This window comes from Thermobia domestica, chromosome 9 (genome assembly GCF_964235325.1).
Source record: "Thermobia domestica chromosome 9, izTheDome1.hap1.1, whole genome shotgun sequence".
In the NCBI taxonomy this organism is placed as follows: Eukaryota; Metazoa; Arthropoda; class Insecta; order Zygentoma; family Lepismatidae; genus Thermobia; species Thermobia domestica.
The window spans coordinates 93,523,613-93,548,707 of NC_137462.1; the positions used below are offsets into that span (position 1 = coordinate 93,523,613).

Sequence of the window (25,095 nt, forward strand, 5' to 3'; positions counted from 1 at the left end):
TCGGAAAATTTTCATCATTTTGAAGCAAAAAGTAAAGCAACCTTTTGTGCATCGGAAAGTTTTATTGCTCTGTAGAAACAAATGAAAGGAATTTTCATGAATCGAAAAATTTTCATCACGATGTAGAAACAAGTGGAAAAAACTTTTCATAAGCCGGAAAATTTTGGATATTATGTATAGTGATGTTAGGTGGAAAATTTTCCACTATATTTAACTGCACATTCAGCTACAAAATTGAATTTCTGTAGAGGTAAGTTAGTCACCAACAAATTAGAATTTTCCAATTAGCTTTCGGGAACCGGAAAATTTTCTAATATTTCAAGTTGGGAAGTAAATTTTACACAGCGTTTCTCTCACTCTCTCTTCATCTGCGAGCTCCTTCGTTGCTGAGCAGTTAGCATACGCGCCTTTGACATGGAAGACCTGGCTTCGATTCCCAGCGGGAGCTCATGTAGTTCGGATTTCACGTTAATCAGTTGGTCCCGTCTTATATAGTCTCGCTGCTGAAAGGGACGTTAAACTCAAAATCAACTCAGTTCAACTCCTCTCTCTCTCTCTTTCTCTCTTTCTCTCTCTCTCTCTCTTTCTCTCTGTGTGTGTGTATGCAAAGTTCAGAGAACATGAGTTCGTAGAGTACAAATATCCCACTCTATTATTTAAAATTTCAATTTATTAAAAATCATGAATGTTTTCCGATTCATAAAAACGTACTCCACTTATTCCTACATCGTTGTTTAGCCGTAAAATTTATTGGTAATAAATATTATCTTAAAAATTTTCATGAAGTGAAAATCTAACAATTCTTCATTTCAAGAATGTTTCAAAAACTTCAATGCGTTCTTCCCTCAGAATCCACCTTTGGTCTTACAATACTAGATTTCGTCAGTTTAATACGCATTAAGACGGTTTTCTCATAGCTTTACTACTTTTATAGATTTACATTCTGCAACATTTATAAATAAGTAGATATAATAGAGAGAGAGAGAAAAAAAAACACTATGTAAATTTTTACTTTCCAACTTGAAATATTAGAAAATTTTCTGGTTCCCGAAATCTAATTGGAAAATTATAATTTGTTACTGTCTAATTTTCCTCTATAGGAATTGTATATCTTAATGTGCAGTTAAATATAGTGGAAAATTTTCCACCTAACATCACTATACATAATATCCAAAACTGTCCGGATTATGAAAAGCGTTTTCACTTGTTTCTACATCGTGATGAAAATTTTCCGATTCATGAAAATTCCTTACATTTGTTTCTACAGAGCAATAAAACTTTCCGATTCACAAAAAGTTGTTTTACTTTTTGCTTCAAAATGATGAAAATTTTCCGACTCATAAAAAGTTCTTCAATTTTTCCACACAAGACACAAAATATTTCGATTTATGAAACATTGTTTCACTTGTTCCTACATAGTACTGAAAATTGTGTGAGCCATGAAAATTTTCAGATTCTTTAAAAGATCTTTCACTTTTTTACATTTTTATACGTGATTTCAATCAATTTTATGAATACTGAGGAACTGTTACTTGATCACTGATATTTGTTAAGAACGGAAAATTTTCCGGAAAAATATAGAAGAAAATTTTCCATCTCACATCACGGCTAAACAACGATATAGAAATACGTGGAGTATGTTTTTATGAATCGGAAAATTTTCCGTTTCAAAATTTTTCGGAAAATTTTCATCGCTATGCAGGACAGAAAATTCTTCGATTCATGTTTCACTTGTTCCTACATAGTACTGAAAATTGTCTGAGCCATGAAACTTTTCAGATTCTTTAACCGATCTTTCAATTTTTAACGTTTCTATACATAAATTCTATCAATTTTATGAATACTGAGGAATTGTTACTTGATCACTGATATTTGTTAAGAACGGAAAATTTTCCGGAAAAATATAGAAGAAAATTTTCCACCTCACATCACGGCTAAACAACGATGTAGGAATACATGGAGTATGTTTTTATGAATCGGAAAATTTTCCGTTTCAAAATTTTCCGGAAAATCATCACTGTACAGGACAGACAATTCTTCGATTCATGAAAAATTGTTTCACTTGTTCCTACATAGTACTGAAAATTGTCTGAGCCATGAAAATTTTCAGATTCTTTAAACAATCTTTCAATTTTTAACATTTCTATACACGAATTTAATCAATTTATGAATATTGAGTACTTGTTACTTGATCACATATTTGTTAATAACGGAAATTTTTCCGGAAAATATAGAAGAAAATTTTCCACCTGACATCCCGGGTGTACAACGATGTAGGAATAAGTGGAGTATGTTTTTATGAATCGGAAAATTTTCATCACTGGTTCTGGGAACAAAATCGCGCGGTCTGTGTGTGCATAGGTGCGTGTTATCAAAATGGAAGAAATTACAGTCAACACCTCTTTTAATCGTAAGAGTGGTCAAGTGTTGAAGAGCAAAGAAAGGGCTATTGTTATGAATGTGTTAAATTGTTTAAAGCAGAAAAACCCGGGTAAAAGTATAAGTTGGGTTGGGTTGAGATGATGATGATGATGATATGGAAGGAATTGATTCTTTGGAGTGCAATTGATTCAATGTGGTAAATTGTTTATTATTATTATTATTATTATTATTATTATTATTATTATTATTATTATTATTATTATTATTATTTATTAATCGTTGTGGTGTGGATTTCGTTTTTTACTACGTGAGTTGGCAACATCAGTCGGCAGTATAATAGAAGCGCGATCTGTTCTGCATTTGTTTTTAATGCTCAACTTGGCATCGCTGTTCCCGTAAGACCAATAGTCCACTCTTAAGTCTGGATAAGCTATAAAGTGGGGATGAAGAAATTTCCATGTTATTTAAATAGGCTTTTTCTTGGGTTATAAAATCTCACCTTTTAGGTAGTTGAAATAGGAAAAGAAACTTGAAATTCGGTAGAATTGTGGGTTCAAGAGGTGCGAAGCCGTAGGTTGAGCAAACGCGGAGGGGGGAAAAGGTCAGGAGGGCAAAGGCCCCAACTGGCCAAATTCAGGAAATATTAAAAGCAAATGCACGAAGTTGATGCAAAGGTTGATACATAAGAGATGCGAGGCCGTAGGCCGAGCAAATACCGGGGACTGGGGCGGAGCTTCCAGCTAGCCAAAGGCTAGTCGTATTATAGAATAATACTTAATTTCCTTCGTTATAATATCAAAGGTACTGACAAACGTTATGGAAACAAAGTAATGTGTTTAACAGGGAGCGCTAGAAAGAATAAAAGAAAGTTTATTCATTGCGAATTATAAATAAAATTCCAATCATTAGTTTACAACTAAAATTTATGTTATATATATGTTTTGTTTTGCTTTAGTGTATGTATGGAATTATGTTGTGAACGTAATAAAATTGTTTATTTGTAGGTAGCGCCTGAAGTGTACGAGTCAATTCCGTAATTGTGAGTGCGTACTCAACAGTACTGTCATTCCAAGGTGAATGTTTATTTCATTTATGTATTGTGTGTGTCCAAAATTTTGATAAAATGTCTTCTTAGACGGCGTAGCCTGGTTGTTTATTGACTATTTAGATTAAAATAGTAGACGTTGCAAATACTGTTTTGAGCTATTGCTTGACTGATTTTTTAAAATGTATTATTTAACACGTTGGAACTTTGTAAAAGATGTATGAAAATATATTTGTGTCAGCTTTTGAGAAATCAGTCAGAAATTGAAAATTAGTGAGGAAATAAGTAAGTTTGAGGTAGGGTAGTATGAGGAATAGTGTCAAACTGGGATCGTATTCAGGAAAACATCGCAATAGGTAACAAAAATTTAGAAAGAGTGATAAATTCAAATGTTTAGCTGTAGTGTTAATTAATAAGTAGTATAATGAATTAACAAAGAGGTGTGAAGTTGGGAAGTCTGCGATAAAGTTTTGATGCTAGTTGGGAGAGTTCTGTTTCAAGTTAAATGGTGTGATATAAGATTCGTTAGTTTTATGTAGGGAATAGAAACGGTGTTGTTGTCAAGTATGGAAATTTAAACTAAAGGATTGTTTATATACAGTTGCTTTTTATCTTTGAAAGATGGGGTGGGGTGGGGATCTTGTATGACAGTATTATTTGCTGGTAAAATTGAGAAGTATCTTCGGTTGAGGAATGCCGACAAGAGGTTCTTGACGAGTATCTTGTTAAGAAACGATCCCTTTTGAAATAGGGACAAGTTCCCCTAATGGCTATGGCAAAGGGTAGATAGAACTCTTGAAGTGAATCTATTGCATACTGTTGATAGGTTTGACATGTATGACAATCTCAAAATGCCTATTCTCAGGTCTGATATCAACATCAACGAAGGTAATGGTTTGACTGGATAAAGATTAGGTAAATTTGACTAGCTAGTTATTGTTTAGGAATTGTAGAAATAGTTCTAATCGGGACTCGAAAAATTCCGGCTCCAAGTCGTCATGGCGATTGAAAATACGAATCTGACGCAAAAATAACCTAAGGCCAATATATGTAGATCCTTGTGTCAAATTGTTACGGTGCTTAGTATTGTTATGGTGCCTAGTTTTAAAACTGGCACTAGGTCAGAAGGAAATTTTTCAAGCACTGATTCCAGTCGTAGCTAACTGTGGGTCCATATTATGGAAATGTCGTCTACAGAAACTTGTTGGTTAAGGGAAACAGAGCTAGTAGAATTGGAAATGGTGTGTTGAGGTTTTGACTTTTGGAGCGTGTACGAGTATTAAAGAATTCTTCAAGGGCACTACGAAGGTTGGAATGATACTGGACGATCTTTGTTCAGTGATAGCACATAATATATGGATAATTTTGAAGTAAATGTTAAACTTCCATTAATATAACGTTATGTACTAAATATGAAAGTTCCCGTAATCATATAGAAAACTTTCGTTTGGAGTTGGTCTCGGAATGGTGTAATAAAAATAAATAAATAAAGGTATGCAGTAAAGTGAAAACAGGATAAGAATTGGAACCAAGTCCTGTTAGCAGCGATCTATTCAATATTTCCGAAGAAGTTTGCGAATATTGTAAGGCGAAAGCTTGAGAATATAAATCATTGCGAGTTCTTTCGTGTATGATCAATAATAATAACACATGATCCTCTGAAATTCCTGGTCGTATATCATCATGGATTGTGTTCCATTAGAAAAAAAAAGTGATGCAGCTGATTTGCGAGTAGGGGTTTAATTGAAACTGTTCTATTCTGTTATAACTCAGTATGAAGGATGATGGTTCGTCTTACATTTAGCTCTTTGTTAGTGTTTGTAGTGTGGTAGTTTGGGTGTCAGTGCGTTCGTGTGTGTGGTTTTTATGTGAGATTAGTGTAATACATTGAGTAATTTTGTGTAAGTATTATTGTGAGTAGATAGTTAATTGGCATATTTTAATGTTGTTAATTTACATGAAGAGACTTGAAAGCTTTAGGTTGACGAAGAAAGTTAAAATTAGAAAACTTACTCACTGATTTAATAAGGTACACATTGCATCCCGAAATAAAACGATTGAAAGAAAGGAGGAAAAAGAAAAGAGAGTGGTGATCACCTTAAAATAAATCGCACCACGGCTACAACACCGCCACAACTTAAAAATTGTCAGTTTTATGTTATGTATATATACAGATTTGTGAGCCTGCCCTCTATCCGGCAATGTAAGTCATGGCTCTAGTTTTACTAGAAGCTGCGTGAAAGCGGTAGTTTCACCAGTGAATAACATTAAAGTGAATATATTACCAACACCTTCAAATGCGATTTACACAAAACTAACTTTATTGAGTTGTGGCGGTATTGCAGCCGTGGTGCGATTAATATACAAAGGGTAATAGTTAATTACAATGTTTGAGTTTCGTCAGAAGGTGTCGCTAATTTAACTTATTTTAGCAGAGAAAAAGTAACAATTTATATCTTGTAAAATCATTCCCGATATAAGACGAAACGATAACAAATTATTGAAAAATACATTGAAAGTTTCAGTAATTAAAGTGTGTGTTTTTTCTGTTTGAACAGTGGTTTGCTCATATGTCGCTTGGCAGAACCCATGTAAATGCATGTGTAAAATAAATGGAAAGAAGAAAAATATAACTTCTATTGATAAAAAAAGCTTTTAAATAATCCAGCACTACAACTTATTGGTCGTAACTTAGTGTCATCAGCATAACGTAGAAAACGTAGTGTTTCTGTTCAGTATGTAGTTGCAATGCTAAGCACATGCTCCTAAACTGCTAGTATGAGTGATCTATGGGCTTTCAATATATTATCAAATCAGTTAACTTTCTGTATCGTAAATGTTAAGAGTCGTTTTGTCCAGTGGCGGCCTGAGAGGAGAGCTACATCTTTATAATATTTTTACAGATGTGACGACTTCCCTTCCAAACCGCTACTATTTTTGTCTTTTTATCAGGGTGGATTGATTTAAATCAGTCTGATTTAAATCACGATTTTAATCAAGATTTAAATCACTTGATTTTTTTAATAAAAATCGTTGATTTAAATCAAATTTCGAAATAAATTAATTTAAAGTGAAAATAAGTAAAATCTCGTTTCTGTTCTGTTATTTCGATTATGGAAGATAATAATCATAATACAATGAGACTCCAATGTATGTACAACACAGTATGAAAACGAGTATCATGCAGAGGATGATTAGGGAAAATCCCGTTTTGAACGGGTAACGGGAGAATCCTGCTTTCTTCTCTTCGTAACATAGGGTTTTTAAATCGTTAACTATTTCAACGGAGAAATCACCATCGACATTTAAGACAAAAATTCTTTTATGTCCACGTCTATTTGTTTGTTTCCAGATAATAGGGGCGTATTTAGAGGGGCCCGATCCCCTTTCCGAAACAATAAATAAATAAATAAAACTTTAGGCAAAATTTATGTACTAAATACATAGAACGAAGTTCCTCGGGATCGTAATACGGCAAATTTTGGATGCGTTAAAATATCGAATAATACTTTTGATAAAGTGGATTCTTTCAAATATCTAGGATCAATATTTGAAACAGACGAAAACGATGTCTACGAAGAAATTAAATGTCGACTAAAAGCAGAGAATTCGTGTTATTATTCAGTTCAAAATCTCTTGTCGTTACGAATTCTGTCCAGGAATTTGAAGATTAAAATATATATGCTTGTTGTTCTCAGGGTGTCTAGCAAGCAAGCATAATCAAATTCCCTGACTTTTCCTGACAAAATTATAATTTTCCGTGACTCCGTCATTCTTTTTTTCTTAGTAACTCATGAAAAGTAAGTTATATTTAAATCATGAAAATGAAATCTTTCAGTTTTACGTCCTACGATTATGCCGGTTAGGCTAAAGGAGACGGTAATGATGAGTAATGAATGAAATGAAGAAAGCGGGAGGAAACGAGAGAACCCCGAGAAAACCCATGACCACGGTGTTTGTCCACCACAAAGTTCACACGGTGCAAGCTGGGATCGAACCAGGGAACCCAAGCACCAGAGGTGAACGCTCTACCAGTGAGCCACCGCGCCCCCACCTTATATTTACTGTAAAGTGAACTGTAAGTTTTCACCATTGTTTATATGCTTATACAATATTCTACAGACGTACAAACGAACCAATTCATTTACCTGTAATTTATGACTATTTTAGTGGCATTTCTTCACCCCTCACAGCCTGGGAAAGATTTTTCCCTGATACACAATGAAATTCCCTGACATTTTCCCTGACCCTGCAAATTCCCTGACTGGTAGACACCCTGCTTCTGTATGGTTGCGAAAAATGGTCGCTTACTATGAGGGAAGAACGTAGACTGAAAGTATTTGAGAACAAGATCCTGAGACGAATATTCAGACCCAAAAGAAGCGGGAATGGGGGAAACTTCATAACGAGGAACTACTTAATTTTTACGGTTTACCAAACATTGCTAGGGTCATCAAGTCTAGGAGACTCAGGTGGGCAGGTCATGTAGCCAGGATGGAAGAAAATAGGAACACTTTCAAATTCTTAACTGGAAGACCAATCGGAAAACGACCATTAGTAAGATCTAGGCGCAGATGGGATGACAATATTAAGATGAATCTAGCAGAAATAGGAATACAAAATAGAAACTGGATCCAGTTGGCTGAGGATAGAAGTCAGTGGAGAGCTTCCGTGAACGCGGCATTAAACCTCCGGGTTCCATAGGCCATAGAGTTAAACAGTTAATTTTGGGCGAAATTTATGTACTTTACATGTATTTCGTGCCGCTGGGTAGTTTCGATGTTTTAAAAAATATACTCCTGCCAAATATCAGGAACTTTCGTGAAAAAAAAAAGTGTCATGTTGATAAACGTTGCTGTACGTTTTTTCCTTAATGCTTAAGAAATATTGTTTCGGATTGAAATAGGTTAACGATTGAGGATTAATTCGAAATTAAACCAAAATACTTTCACTTAAATGGCATAATTGTCATTTAATATTAATTCCTAATGTTTTTTCTCCAGTTCGCGACTTGTATTATACGAGGAGAAAGATTTGATTTAAATCAAAAAAATCGATTTAAATCAAAAAAATCAACAAAAATGATTTTTATTAAAAAAATCATGATTTTTTTCCACCCTGCTTTTTATAGTAATTAGTAAGTCCATACATGCATGTATCGGTAATTAGTCACTTGAAACTAAAAAAGCTAAAGTAATTTTTTGCTTTCCATTTCAGACATATAGGTGCTGTACTCCTCTCGACGATGTCAGTGCATTAGAAGACAGTGCTTTACTAGAATAAGATGGCGAAAAGTATGAATTCGGTATATTTATATTTCATTTAGAAAAGAATAAACTGAGGTTGAATATGTTAACATTATATGGATCGCTTGGATACTAACTAAATGTTGTAACTCCAAGTTGGAAAGTTTTCAGGAGAGAACTAGTTTTCAGGAGAGAACTTTGTTCAATAACCCATGAAAAATTCGTATCTCTTTTATGTTTGAAACCAAAAACGTAAATATAAAGTTTATTTCTAATGCTGATAGTGAATAACATTCTCTTGATGCAATTTAAATGAGATGTTGTAGTCCAAAGTTCTCTCCTGGAAAGTTTTAATTTAGGAGTTACACTTGGCATTCAAGCGGTATATATAAATTTTGACACGGTTATAATAGTAATGAATATGTGATTATAAGTGCCTAGAGGTGTCATTCATATTGATAATTGATATGTGCAATAATAGTATTTCATGTATGTGTGTGATTATGCGTGATTTGTAAATAACTAAACATATCAACTCTTTTCTCCGAAAATTTAATTAATTTGAGAATTAGTGGAAAGTTGTAATGATAGGATTTTGTACAGTCATCAAGAAAACCACATTCCAACCTTTACGTATTGCTTTACTCACTACTCGGAACAAATAGATCAATTGAAGTATAAACCCAAGAGGTGTTTTCCTTTCATTTTCTTTATCCTGGTACAGATTCATTCTACAGGTTATTATGGAATGATTCATTTGGGGTAAACCTGTACTTGCGGCCACAATATGTTTGTGTTTTACACGTAGTGAATTGATAGTATACATAGTTAATACCTGTGTGATAAATTTCTATTCATCCTATTGCCACTTCATCGTATCGTCCTTTTAACTCCCGGCGTAAACATACGGGAGCTTATGTATGTGGTACTTTATTTCTGTATGTGGTACTTTATTTCTTGGTAACTATTGGCTGAATCTGAATAAAATTTGGCGGGCAAGTTGCTCGACAGGAGAGATTGTATTCCATAGTTTTGCACGTCGGAAGCTTTTAAGTTCGGTTCATGGAACTTGTTCCACTTATATCTTGATAATGTTAACAGCATAGTTAGCGACAATTCGACAATTAATGATTTTTTCAATGAATCGCTAACAGGATAGAGAAGAGGAAGGTTGGCATATTTCTAGTTATATTTATAAGACAGCTTCTTGAAGCTTATAGTGACAATTTGTGTATAGTTTTTACTCGAAATGGAAATGACGTAACCATCTATAATAATTTATTGACGACTGCATTAAAGTGTCGTTTTTGTTCTAAAATTATTGATGAAAGAAATAGATGGAAATACCTTCTCTTTTACTGGTAAATTGACATGCTAAATTATAATATAATGACAGTAAATAAAGGGTAAAATTCCAAATAAATTAAACTTACATGAAGATCTCTCTGTAAGCACTGATCTCTTTCGTTTATAGTTAAGAGTTATTTTGTAAAGATAAATTTGTCTTTTAAAGCTTTAATACGTTCTAGTCTCTTTTCTATATACTAAGTAAAATCGTTGATTTATACTAAGCTCGCCCTTTGTCAGATACATAAGAATAGAAGATAAAAATTAGAAAGATACACAAGAATAGAAGATAAAAATTAGAAAGACTTCATATAATGAATTTATTTACTTGAAAAATTATTACATTGATTTGACTTTCTTCTGATCCTTCAAATTTTGTCAAGGTGACTAGCTCAGAGGTCAAAGATAATAAATGACTGGACCAAGAAGATTACATGGTCTTTTTTGAGAATACTGGATCATTATACTGTACACTTTACACTGGGAAAACAAAAACATTTGTAGTTATATTCGTAATTTTATAATTGTAATATCAAATATGGACTTTAAAAAATAATATTTGCTCCCAACTTCGGTTTTACTGAATTTTAGAAAAAAATCTCGAAACTTTGCAAATACAAAAGCTTGTTCCAGTTTCACGTATTTGGATTGAATTGAATTTATGTCAAGTAGTGCAGGCGTGATAATGTTGTTTCAATTGTTTAGATGGATAAGGTTATTGTTATATTTTTATTGTATGGCTGAAACGTTAGGTGTAATATAAACCTTACGTCGGTTAATTTGGCTTTTAGTAAATTTGAGGACAAAGTAAATCAACTATCTGAGTGCGTAGATTCATCGTAAGTTGGATTGATTTATCTTTTTATTCCTCAGCTACGGTATACGAGCGTAGAAACAATGTTGTTATATTCACAATAGTCATCAGAAAATAATAGTGATTTTCAAAGACATCATTTATTTATTATTATCGGAAATTTCATGATATTCTGAACAGACACACAAATATGTATTAAATCTTCATTTTTTTTCTCTCACGAGATCAATAAACATTAGTATTATCTTGTTTTGAACACAGTATATGACGCAAATTAATACAATGTTAAATTAGGAAATAAAAGTAGTTTGTTCAATTTTATGAATCATAAAATGCTGGTTTCGTATGTTCAGTGAAAAATATTCAATATAGTTGAGTTTGATTTTTGTATACTAAGTTCTTTCTTTCTTTTATATATACGGTATAATATAAAAATAAAACAGGACGACGATCTATTGTATACAAATTTGTTTGTTGCTATTATAAAGATTGTTTCAAGCTTTCTTCATATATGTTACGTACAGAGAATATGTATTCTATTCATTAATAAGTCATTGGAATCCGTGCAATATATGTATGTGTATGTAGTCCTAGAGTAACTGTGTTTTGTGCTTACAAATCATGTTTTTATACATCACTTGAATGATCTTATCTATTTTGATTAAAAATTATATTGTTGCAGGAATTTATGATTGAAAATTATACTGTGATGAGTCAAATAGACAGTATATAATGTTGATGTCCTTGTTAATTTTGCAATATATTTTTTATAACATTAGAAAGTAGCATTAATTATATCCTTGAGTCAGTGACTCACTCCATGTCATAGAAAGACATTAGCGTACAGTTACGAGGTGTGTTCAAAAATTATCGAACTTTTGGTTGGCAAAAACACATTTATTGATTTGGAAATTCGAAACAATAATCCCCCTTCAAAGTAATCTCCTTGGTAATGCACACACTTGTCCCAGTGCTCCCGCCATTGTTAAAAACACTTCTGGAACGCAATTTTTGGAATGGTGAGCAACGGTCATTGCATTCTGCATGATGTCTTCTCTTGACTCAAATCGGATCCCTTTTAATGGCACTCTCAGCTTGGGAAATAACCAAAAGTCACACGGATCCATGTCGAGTAAGTAGGGAGCCTAACAACACACAGGAATGTTGTATTTGGCGATAAAAGCCTGAATCAAATTGGCTCCATTGTTAGCAGCTTCGGTACAAATTTCGCGTACACTCTCCTCATGCCCAAATTCTCGTTCAAAATTGAATGTATTAATCCGATGCTTACCCCTATAACGTTCGCAATTTCTCAAACTGTGATACGACGGTCCTGCACACTTGCTCAATGACATTGTCATTCCGACTTATTGATGTCCTACCTGAACGTGGTTCAGTGTCTACTGATGTGCAGCCATCTTTGAAGCGGTTGTACCACTCCTTATTGCGTGAGGTGCTCATGGCATCGTCCCCGAAAGCCTGTCGAATCTTGCGAATGGTTTCCGCTTGGGTATCGCCAAGCTTTGGCAAAATTTGATGCAATATCGTCGCTGTTTTTATTTATTTATTTATTTATTTAATTAATTTATTTATTTATTTATTATTGTCATTTTAGAAAAACTGAAGTCTGACGACTGCTCACATGTTTTTACTCTTTGGCCGACTGCCAGCGACTGACGCTTCTGCGAGCGGAAAAAAATTCACGACTGCGCATGAGTGTCCCCTCTACATCTACACTGAAGAAACTCTCCGCGCTTCGTTGGTTTAAGTGGGGGAAAAAATAAGGTTCGATACTTTTTGAACACACCTCGTATATTTAATATTCTATGTAACTTTGACCTTCTGAAAGATATCTCTTTAAAAAGATACAAAGCATAAGTTGTACAGTCAACAGTGTTCTTTTTGCGTAAATGCTTTTGAAAAAAAATATTTTAAATATATGGTGTAAATTCATTCCCTTTCGCAGTGATATATAAATCTCTACAGTTTTGATTTCGCGAAAGTTGAGGCAATTTTATTAAACGTCGTGAGATAGTTACATCATGACTTTACGGGTGTCTGTTGTTGGTTTAGAGGCTTCGTACAGCAATGTATTATCTCAAACACATAGTCAAATTATAGATGATTTGAAGAAAAAAAAAATGTTGCTATGTAGCCAATATTCCTTGAAAAATAAGTATCAGTTCACACACCTTATAGTTGGAACAGTAAAATCCTGAAGCGGGAATAGAAAATGAATTACTTAGTTGCTTATAATACACTACCGGAAAATAAAATTGCAACACCACGAAATTGTTTTTTAATCTGAACCACATTTATTTCATATACTGTACATGGTACGAATATGAGATGATTACAATATTAGCTCTTTCAGTACATTGTTTTGTGAACGGCACGTTTATCATCACACTACCACCACCACTTTAGTACCGTGTATACCCTCCACGAACTGCAATACAGGCAGGGATTCTTGCAGGCATTCGATCATAGAGATGACGGATACAGTCTTGCGGTACATTCTGCCATGACTGCTTGATCTGGTCGCGCAAATCAGCAACAGTTGTAGGTGGACGTGGAGCAGTTGTCAGCTGTCGACCCATAATGTCCCATACATGTTCGATAGGAAACAAATTTGGGGAGCGTGCTGGCCAGGAAAGTCGGGACACCTTGCAGAGCACGTTCTGTTGCACGGGCAGTATGTGACCGGGTATTGTCTTGCTGAAAGAGTACAGAACCTTCCTGTCTCAAGAAAGGTAGTAAAACCGGTTCTACCACATGTTGCACGTAAGCGGTGCTTGTCAATGTCCCATCCACAAACACTAAAGGTGAGCGAGAGTTGTAGCTGATCGCGTCCCACACCATAACACCTGGGGTGGGACCACTGTGTCTTGCACTCACGCACTGTGGGAGCAGACGCTCTCCAGGTCGACGTGCGTCGCACTCGCAGTCTACCATCACTTACCTAGAAAGAGAATCGGCTTTCATCGCTGAACACAACGGAACGCCATTCCCTCCTACAGGTTCTCCTTTACTGATACCAGGCCAACCGCGTACGGCGATGATGTGGCATCAGTGGCAGACGGGCAATGTCCGAAGTCCTGCCGCTAGTAATCTGTTCCCAATAGTGCGAGTGGAAACTTCATGGGCCACATTTGCTCGAATGTTGGACATGGTAGCTGTGCGGTCTGTCAATGCCGTCCTCACAATACGCCGATCTTGGCGCACGTCCGTGCTACGAGGACGTCCAGAACCTTCTCTGTGGGTGTGGGAATGGGTTGCTATCCATCGCTGCCAACACCGCTGTACCACAGATGCATCACGACCAATGAGGTTGTCAATTGGACGAAAGGACCAACCAGCCTCTCTAAGGTCCACAATACGACCCCGTTCGAACTCTCATTTGACTGTATGGAGTACGATTGCGTCGTCGTGGCATGTTGTCTTGTTTGTGTTTACTGTGTGAGTCACTTTCATGCACCTGCTGATCTTCGGCCTGTGCTAATTCACAACACAGACTCAGCACAGGTGGCGCAAATGTCCTGTGGCGCTGCCATCTGTTGGCCGGAACATAGTTAATCATCTACTTCACTATCACCAAAGAACCCAATACTGGAAGCACATCAATCTCCCTCATGTTTTACAGGGTGTTGCAATTTTATTTTCCGGCAGTGTATTTATTACAGTTATTATAATTAATGAAGTACGATAGTTGCGACTCTTTCAATCTCATTTACATTGTTAAATGAAACCACGATTCAGCCTTCTACTTTGGAGAAATTCTCTTTAACTCCTTTTTCGATTCGTGTTAATCATCACGATTCCGGCAGCACTCACATCTTCATCTAACTCTCCTAGATAATAAAACTCGTCCAACAGTACATTTGATCACACTGTCCACATACGTGTCCTCAAAATCCTTATGCGCAAACCACCCCTTGATCTTAATCATTTATAATACATTACCTCATACAAGATATTAATGAACACCGTGTCGTACATTTGGGAGATGATGCACACAAAAATAGAAAAAAAAAACATATGAACATATGTCCTAAACCGCATAGTTTCCAAGCAAGAGGCTTCTGAAAATGGAGGAAAAACAAACATACTCAGTGACTGCGCAACGATTCCCCCAAAGTCTCTGAAGTAAAGGTGACTCGAAATAAGCATGGAGAGAAGTGAACGTAAGTCAGCGAGCTACAATTTGTTGTCGGCAACTGAATATTACTATAGGATTCAATATGGCGGAAGAGATTTAAGTGCTATGTTTCGTTGCTGAAGAGCTGGCTGTGTAGACTTGCAACACAGAGATCATTTATGGGGCGAGGTATAATTACGAGGAATCTTAGGTATTTGTAGCGCATGCCTATAATAACTCTAGGAACACCAAGGTATTTTTGGGTTACATGGAACACCAACGAGGAGTCCTCTGAGGCCCACAGCATAAAGGCCATTATTTTTCACGGAAAATAATTTATCTTGTCTGATATGAACTTGGGATGTCTAAGACATCATATATTTTTATTCTCTATTATTACTAGGTTTCTAAGTACAGTGTTGCCAATTATATGCGTGTAATTGTTTAAGTTACCATTTTTTATTTATGTCAGTAACTCTGACCTATTTATCTTATTTGTTTGTATAGAAAAAAAACTATCAAACAGATCAATAGCGACTTAGTACAGTGTAGTATGTATACAAAGGCGGCTTCTAAAAGCATTTTGGTGGTTGTGCAGTAAAGTCTGGTAGAATGGGGTATACTTCAGTATTCCAATGAATTCAGGATTAATCTTTTATAATTCCATCCCGGTTATTCTTGGAATGGCGAAATTCTTTCAAATTTTGTTTCCGCGAAAAGATAGATAGTGTGAGGGACATTCATTGGACACTATGGGGGATGTCACCAGAGAAGCAGTGTTGCCAACTGAACATGTTACAATTTTTCTAGTAGCATAACGTCAGGTTTTTGCACCTATTCAATGAACATGTAAAATGTAAGGAAACAACACCATTACAACATTATGAATATTACAAGGGATTCATAGCAAGAAACGTACTACTGCTTCCATTTGTTCCATTTGCTTTATCAAATAAAATGTTCAAATCACTGTCTTTTGCATCCAAATCTGACAGTGTTATTTCTACCTTGCTATATTCGAGCTCAGTATCTTTATGTCAGATTCATTTAAAAGTTCTTTGAGTTCTTTCCCAATTAAACTTTGGCGAAGAGCACGATTTGCCAGTGTTCCAATGTTGCTGCAGATTCTCACATACAGTCACAGAACAACAAACTGACAATTTCCTATGAAATATGCGTCTTCAGTCAGTGTTGCAGGCACCTGCTTGTAGATTCTATGATTAAAAATACTTGATAACACCAGAGGTGCAGCAGTATAGTTCTTTCCAATCACTATTGAAACTTGATTCTTTCTCTTTTATATATATATATATATATATATATATATATATATATATATATATATATATACATGTGTGTGTGTATGATTATAATATAAAGTGACATATTTAGGTGTTAGCAGGTTTCAAGGAATACACTAATAGAAAATAAAATATTTAGGTGCCAAAAAAATAATTAGAAAAATGTATATACTAAAATTTTTATAATGTGCAGTTGACAACACTGCACCAGAATAATAGCTCAGAGTGTCCCTGCATGTTGTAATACCAAAATTGTTTCAAGGGAAAATAAAATAAATAGCCAAAACACTGGAATATAGGAGTTAGCTTATGCGGTGAATAGCCCCTTAGTACTACCAGGAGAGAGGGGCTCTGAGGTTCACAGCACTTTCTTTATATATAAGTAAAAATACGTTTTATGATGAATGAGGGCATACGTTTTATGATGGATTTTTTTATGCAACTATAAATGTTACTAAATGTAACAAAAATAATTTGTGGGCCTTCGAGGCCCCCCTCTTGGTTTTCTTAGGGATAAAGCGGAGATACGACATTTATAAGTAATCACTCTCTCGTTTTCGGCAGCCTGTCGTTTGGAAACTATGCACATTATTTTTCTTATTTTTGTGTGCAGAATCACCTTCCAAATTTATGACGCCAGTGTATACCTGTTTTTATCCTAACCTTTTTTCAGTTACTTTTTTTTTTTCTGTATTATTAAATTTCCAAATTATGCTGTGCATAAGTATAGAACGCTATGTCCATCTATCGGCAACTGTCAGAGCAGAACAGTTAAGATAGCTAGGAAGAGGTTCTGTGGGATTCAGCGTCCTAAGCATAATTCACATTTTCCCATTAACCGTCTTTTCAAACTGGAAGTGGTAAAAATCAACTATTTCCGGATTCAACGTTGACCACCGTAGAATAAATGCGGCAATCGATAGTCAGCGGGTTTTTGCAACCGAAAGTTATAGATTTGTTACGTAAGGTTTCAGTATTGAGTTTGGATAATTTGAATCTACCGTAGTTCCACAATGTGAAACGAAAGTTTAGTTTTCATTATTATTTTGTATTATTCATAATACAATTGTGTAATTTTTAAAAAAAAATCTTCATTAATTGTTATTTTTTATATTTTGTCTATATTATTTGTATATAAATGTTTATCTTCATGTATTACTCCCTTGCACAACTATGAATAGTTTTATCTTCTTTCACTAAACTTGTCTATATACTTTCAATTTGACAACATTATCGCATGATAATGCATGCCAACGTGGATGTTTCACAGCACAATCCACTCGGGAGAGTAATGCTCCTGGAAGTACGTTTTTCTCGTGGTATCCTACCCAGCTGTTTTAAGTTGGTCACAAAATTTATATCGTGGGGGTCAAGGTGGAACAAAACGAGCCCTGCGAGGCTTCTAACCCTTTCCTACTACTACTAGCAGCAGTAGTACTAGTACTAGTACTTATCTGCATAAAAGTAAGTATTATTTTCATCTTATTTTAATGCAAAAAAAAGTATTGTGAAAATTAAAAATAACTTTCCTTAGGGGGGTTTGAACTCACGCCAAAAGCGATATCCGTTACTAGCCTGTAGCGCTAATACGCTCGGCCATGAAGGCCGACAGCAGCAAGCGTTTGTTTTCTACTATATGTATGCTACGTGGCAAGAAACGGATAACCCCAACCAATCAGAACCGTATACTTCGTTGCTACTACCGGGAGTATTACTCTCGCGAGCTAGTTCTTCACAGCTACTTTTCTGTTCTTTAATTTCCTTCTTATGAAACATTTAGTGAAAGCGCTTTATGGCATGAACTTATGTTTTTAATATTTTATAAATAATTCATTTTATACATACATAAGATAGAAGAAAAGAAAAATTATGTCAGTGCTAGTAATTTTTTAAAAGTATTAATTATTTTTCATCTTTCTTTACATTCATATATAGTGACTAACCGTAAGCTTGTAAAGTATGTATTTCTTATTAACATTTGCTGAAGTTACATTATGCTATACATACAGAAGAGAGATTCAGGATAACAAATTGAAAGACAGAACATATATTAAAAGTGCATCATAATGATGAAAATACCGTCGCACTAAATTCTATTTGACGAATTGTCGATACTGGTAGCGAAGATAGTTTTCATAATGCTGAACGGAACATCCAGAATAGGTAGTATAAATATAATGCAATGTATGCAGTATAATCCAGAGCATAAGTGCATTCCGTCACCGAGGCTTCCAATAAAAGTCCAGAAAAAATTGCAGTACTTTGTCTTGATGATATCTGTAATGCCTGTCGGAAGACAAATATACCACCAGTGACTGCCTGATATGTAAGATTGTCTCGTGAACTTTACATAGCGTTCAATACTGGTCGGTCAATGCAACATAGCAATATTAATGCAATATAGTATCTTGTGGTATGTGATGTATTAGAATATACCACAAACTTTGGATATAACTAACTAACTAACTCTATGGCCTATGGAACCCGGAGGTTCAATGCCGCGTTCATAAAAGCTCTCCACTGACTTCTATCCTTAGCCAACTAGATCCAGTTTCTACTTTGTATTGCTGTTTCTGCGAGATCCATCTTAATGTTGTCCTCCCATCTGCGCCTACGTCTCCGTAAAGGTCGTTTTCCGGTTGGTCTTTTAATTAAGATTTTGAAAACGTTCCAACTTTCTTCCATCCTGGCTACCTGACCTGCCCACCTGAGCCTCCTAGACTTGATGACCCTAACAATGTTGGGTAAACCGTATGAATTACGTAGTTCCTCGTTATGAAGTTTCCGCCATTCCCCATTCGCGTTTCTCTTGTGTCCGAATATTCGTCTCAGGATCTTGTTCTCAAATACTTTCAATCTATGTTCTTCCTTACAAATAAGCGACCATGTTTCGCAATCATACAGAACAACAGGCATGATTATCATTTTATATATTTTAAGCTTCAAATTCCTCAACAGAATTCGCGACGACAAGAGATTTTGAACTGAATAATAACACAAATTCCCTGCTTTTAGTCGACATTTAATTTCTTCATGAATATGGTTTCCGTCTGTTAATATTCATCCCAGATATTTTAAAGTACTCACTTTATCAAAAGTATTATTTAATATTTTAAGGCATCCACAATTTGTCGTATTACGGTCCCAAGCACTTCCATGTATTTAGTTCCCTCGGCATTTACTTCTAAACCCATGTCCCTACAAGCATCCCTCTGCATTTCTTCTATTCTTCTCATATCATCCCCTATTAAATTTACATCATCAACATACGTCATAACCTGGTGAACTCCATTCAACTCTAGACCCTGGTTGCTATCTTTGATTTTCCTTACAGCGTATTCCAGGACAAAGTTGAATAATAATGGCGACAACGCATCTCCTTGTTTCAGGCCATTCTCGACGTGAAAGCTCGTGGACAAAAATTTTCCTACCCGGACTTTACTTTGGGATTTATTTAAAATATCTTAATTAATCTAATTAGCTTCTTTGGTATTCCAAATTCTGTAAAAATGTTGTACAATGCTTCTCTCATAACCGAGTTGTACGCCTTTCTAAAATCAATAAAGAGTTGATGTACCGAGGTATTGTATTCCCACTTCTTTTCGAGAATTTGGCGAATGGTAAATATTTGGTCGAAAGTTCATCGATTTCACCTAAATTCGCACTGATAATCTCCAATAATTTCATCTGCATAGCATATCTAATCTTGCTAATAGAATGTTTGAGAAGATTTTATAGGACGTTAACAGAAGAGAAATACCTCGATAATTATTACAGTTGGTTTTTCGCCTTTCTTGTGAATTGGAACAATGATTGGTTCTTTCCATTCTCGTGGAAATTCTTCCTTGTTCCACATAAGGAGAATGAGTTTGTGTATCTTGTTCCACAACTTTTCGCCTCCAGCTAAAATTAACTCAGCCGGAATTTCGTCTACACCCGGAGATTTGTTTAATTTCTTTATAGCGATTTTTACTTCCATTCGGTTAGGTTCTGGGATATATGGTTCTGCGGTGTGTTTTTCCTTTTCTCCATGCACATTAGTTTTTGGCTGCGTGTTAAGCAAATCGTCAAAGAAATCTTTCCATCTATTTAAGATGCTATCTGTGTCCGTGAGAACTGTTCCGTCAGCTTTCTTTAATATATAGGCACGAGGTTAATAGCCCTTCTTAAATTCCTTGATCCCCTTATACATGTCCCGAATGTTTTTATTTTTACTATTATCTTCAAGTTCCCTAATTTTAGCTTTCAAAAAATCGCGATTCTTTGTTCTAAAGGTTTTGGAAGTTTCCCGCCTGATGTCTACGAAATTCTGTGTAGTTATTTCATTCGGATTTTGTAGCCAGCGTAATTATGTCTGTTTTCTCTTCTCCGCTGGTTGAATGCATTCCTGGTCGAACCATGGATTTTTCCTATGTATTTCCGCGTGTTCTAATTTTTCTGTTGCGGAAATTTTAATGCTGTCTCTAATTTCAATCCAAGTATCCTCAACACTAGTACACGCCGAAACTTCTAAAACCGAGAATCTATTTGAAACTTCAATTTGGTATTCATCTGTAACGTTCCTCTTTGAGCGTTACATTTTCTCAAAGAGATTATTCGTAGAAATGTCTAATTAGCTCTTAGTAAATGTTATTTTCTTTTATATTTTCTCAATTCTCGACCCTCATGAAGGATTCAAGATGGTCGACAATTGGACTAGTGTGTGTAGTCGTAGTATGCTACTTTCTTTTGTATGTCTATGGTACGTGTCGAGCGGATATCTTTCAGCTGCTGAAGATAGCGCTGACTGTTTGAAATAATTTGAAATTTTGTGTTTCGTGTAAACGGAGGGATTATTAATGAATGTGCATATATAAACATTGATTCACATAATTTCTCTTTTTATTTAGTCATATATATATTATTATTAAAGTTGTTGTTTCGGCACCGCGCTCTGATGCGTAGTAAGGAGCGACCAATCAAAAAGCGAGCGGGCTGCGGAAGCGTGCTCCCCTTTGTTTTAGCTCTTTGTACCGAAAAATATGGCGGGAGTCGAAGTGGAAGCGTAGTTTTGGTGTCCTGTCTTTTGACTTGTTCACTGCGTGTTATGTAGTGAAATGATTGTTTCCCATCACGAACTTTTTAAATATGAGGTGCTGTGACGAAACAATGATGGTAGATTAGTGTGTGTGTGCAGTGAACTGCGATAAATTACCTACGAACACTCAGCTCATACTCATATGGGATATTACTAGGATAGTCTCAATACTCGCTAATCGTTTGCTGCGATGTAAGAAGTTTAACGGTCCTCTTTCCCAAGAACTGTCTCTGGGACCAATCTCGATTGTGTATGGTCTTTTCCTCTTGACGTAACGAATCTCCGTCCACTGCCTCTCCTCAATATGGGACTCCGTCCTTTGTTACGTGCTGTCTGATTCCACCTGCATTCTTGGGACTCAAGTGTATCCTTCAGTGAAGCTCCTTTGTGCGGTCGTTGTTGTGAATGTGAGCGTTACAGTAACTTTGCAGTGAAATCCTGTCCATCTGGTGGGAGTAGTGGTGAAGTGTACTCAGTTGCTATTAACCAAGAGGAGGTTACCATTTGGTCAATCTGCGCCCGAAGTTATGATTACGGCTACTACATGGTGAGATGTCTAAGAAGTCGTCGGAGACCGGTAGCCACTCTAGGATGCTGCCCGGAATGGAGCCCTTAGAACTGGCCCGTGGTGTCATTGCTGTCTACTTGTAAAGCGAGAAAGGTTGGGTGAGCTTTGGTCACCGTCCCAGGTAACTATGTTTCATTATTTTCTATCTCACTCCATGGAAGGAGTACTGTCGTCCAGGAAACTGTGAAGAAATTTGTCCACCGTTCATATAATTCGTCCAAGTTGTCTCTGTTTACAATATCTAGTGCTATATTATTACCGTCGTGTGTTTACTCTATTGTCTCAAATCGTTTTATAAAGCAAAACAATATACATACATTTATTAATCATTGGTTCCTCAGTGTATTTACATACTATATGTGTATCAATTCTACAATGTCTATAATGTCGTCTAAAGTAAATCCTGTCCGTAACATGTCCGAGTAAGCGAAAGTGAGTCTCTATCCAGTAAGTCGAATCATACACCTGCGGGGTAGTCTGATATTAACACCGTTTCTCTCTTGCTTTGAATGGAATCATTCCCCGAGTTGCGTAGATGTATAATGTATCACTCGCTACCATCTAGCTCATGTTCGTCCAGTAGCGGGCATTCCGTATTGTCTATTTTTCAAGTACTACTTTTGATAAAGTAAAGATTGATTAGCGATGGCTAGCTCATGTCTGTCCAGTAGCGGGCACTCCGTATTGTCTATTATATATATATATATATATATATATATATATATATATATATATATATATATATATATATATAGTTCATAATCCAAGTATTAAGTTGCCATACAACAATAATCTATGTAAATCCTCGAGTTGTCTTTATATTATATCTTGAGCTATGATGCCGTTCACTAGTTCAGTAAGGCGTGTCGAAGACGGTGGGTATACGATAACACTCGCACTTTGATGTGATAGTGTCAGGGGTAGAGTCTAATTTACTGGCTGGTCTTGTACTTCCTATAATGTTTCTGCAGTATGTATTGTTATTACCGCCACTGTTAATTGTAAGTTATGATGAGGGAAATGTCCTCTTAACAGTTGGTTGCGGAAGTAGTGGAGACGTTATGTGCCTAGGGAGGAAGGTTAATCGACACGGCCACATGTTTACTCCCTCTGTGATGAAATGTTTTGTGAACAGTAATGTAATTGGTAATTTCCTCTCTGTGAAGTAACCTACCGAAGATTATGTCCTAATATCTAGTCGAGGAATGTAAACAACTCTCTTACTGTTATTAAGGATACTGTTTAAATATTGTTGTTACTCATCTTTGAGTTGTGTTGGCGCTAGAAGTTTTCTGAAATCTTTTAAGACTGAATTCATAAAAGTTTTTTTTTTCGACAATCGAGTTTAGCTGTCCATGATCGCTAAGGTTAATGATAATTCCAATATTATACGTTGTTTGCAAGAGAGTTAAATAAATATGATTGCAATATATGTGTTGTTGTATCTGAAATGATTTTTTTTCTTCCTTCTTCTTCCTCAGTGTCGACGATGCCATTAGTGTGCAAGAGTCTGGAGTTAAATAGCGTTGTGCTTACTGGTCTATAATTATTGCGTAAGAAAGGAATAATATCGTCGACCCAAAAAATTTTTTTTCTCTTTCTCCTTTCCCCTAACATCCGCTCAGAATACATTTTAGAGTAAATGTTACTTATCAAGTTGGCTTCTCGCAGCCAGGATACCATTTAGAGTGAGTGGCTCTTATCAAGTTGGCTACCCAGCCATAGAATCGAACTAGCGTATATAGCGCTTTTCACATCTCTTACGTGGCTCTCTTCTAATTTCTTTAAATTAAGTTTCTCCGTTTTCAGACATTGAATATTTCCTTTATTCAACGATAATCTCTGTCTTATTATCGCTGCTACCAGGTTGTGACCAGTGTGAAAATCAAGTCCTCTAAACGACCGAACATCAATTATGCTAGATTGTCTTCTTTTGTCTACTAAAACGTGATCGATTTGATTGTGTGTTTTTCCGTCAGGTGAGGTCCAAATATATTTATGAACGTCGCGATGTGGAAATTTTGTACTCTTCACGATAAGGTTTTCGGATGTTGCAAAGTTCACGATTCTAACACCGATGTCATTACTTTCCTTATGTAAACTTTCGTTCCCTATAATCGGTTTGAAAATATCGTCTCGTCCTACCTTCGCATTGCAATCCCTTAGTAGAATTTTCATATGGTATCGCGGGAGTTGGTCAAATATCCGTTTCACTTCTTCGTAAAAAATAAATGTCTTTTATATCGTCATCCTTATCTTCAGTTGGGGCTGCACATTTAAAAGATTAACACACCATATACCCTTAAGAGTGATAAAAGAAAGTTTATCATTAATAAATTCAACCCGCTTAATTGCTGATATTATTCGTTTGTGAACGAAAAACCCTGTTCCTAATTGGTGATATTTATTTCCTTCCCCTTAAAAGAAAGTAAAATTTCCGGAATGCACCGTCCTCTTTCCTTCCCACCTAACTTCTTGAACTCCTACTAGGTCCATTTTATATTTCTCTAACTCGTTCGTTACTGATTTTAACGCGCCTGCCCTATAAAGACTTCTAATATTCCATGTTCCAAATCTCATGTCCATTTTCTTCTGCTGAGGTCGTGCCAATTTATCACTCCTTGTACGAGGCTTCTGTGAATGTATCTGAACAAGCGCCTTTTTTACAGCATAAGGTTGTTAGCCTCACCCAGACGCCCAAGCTGGAGGACCACTCCTAGTCGTCTGTCCGCGGTAAAACCGTCTATATCCAAAGTTTGTTAATGTGGGTTCCTGTCACCACGGCATGGCGCGTCCTCAGGTTGCGGATCGAGGAGAAGGCCTCTAGATATAGAGGTTAGCTGCGAATATACTGAATAAGCAGTTGTGGACAGCCGACTAGGAGTGGTCCTCCAGCTTGGGGGTTTTGGATATGGACTGGTAAAACCGGAACGTGCAAGTTGCGCCAGATACGTCTCTAATTTTTAGTTAGAAGATGAGAGATTAACTGCGGAATATGACGGTTCTCCTCTTCTTGGAAACCGATACAGAATCTGAACTGATCTACACACCTGGAAAATTCTCGGGTGCACATAGACAAGGAAAATCAGTTCACAAATAATTTGGACAAGTCCGTGCAAGCCGTAAATATGGTGGATTATTTACATTAAGGTCACATTCCATTGTCGGAACCTCTAT

General features: G+C 35.9%; 1 protein-coding gene across 2 annotated transcripts in view; it reads left to right on the forward strand.

The window, feature by feature from the left end:
• Positions 1-11,774, forward strand: part of LOC145694863 (P2X purinoceptor 4-like) — a 71,999-nt gene extending 60,225 nt beyond the window's left edge. Inside the window, exons 8-9 of one of the 2 annotated variants that reach the window (XM_081771565.1) lie at positions 3,387-3,455; positions 8,645-11,774. In XM_081771565.1, coding sequence (XP_081627691.1) covers positions 3,387-3,419 — 33 coding nt within the window. In that variant the 3' untranslated portion in view covers positions 3,420-3,455; positions 8,645-11,774. The remainder of the gene's footprint in view (positions 1-3,386; positions 3,456-8,644) is intronic. The other variant, XM_081771564.1, reaches the window with a different exon arrangement.
• Positions 11,775-25,095: the final 13,321 nt, after the last annotated feature.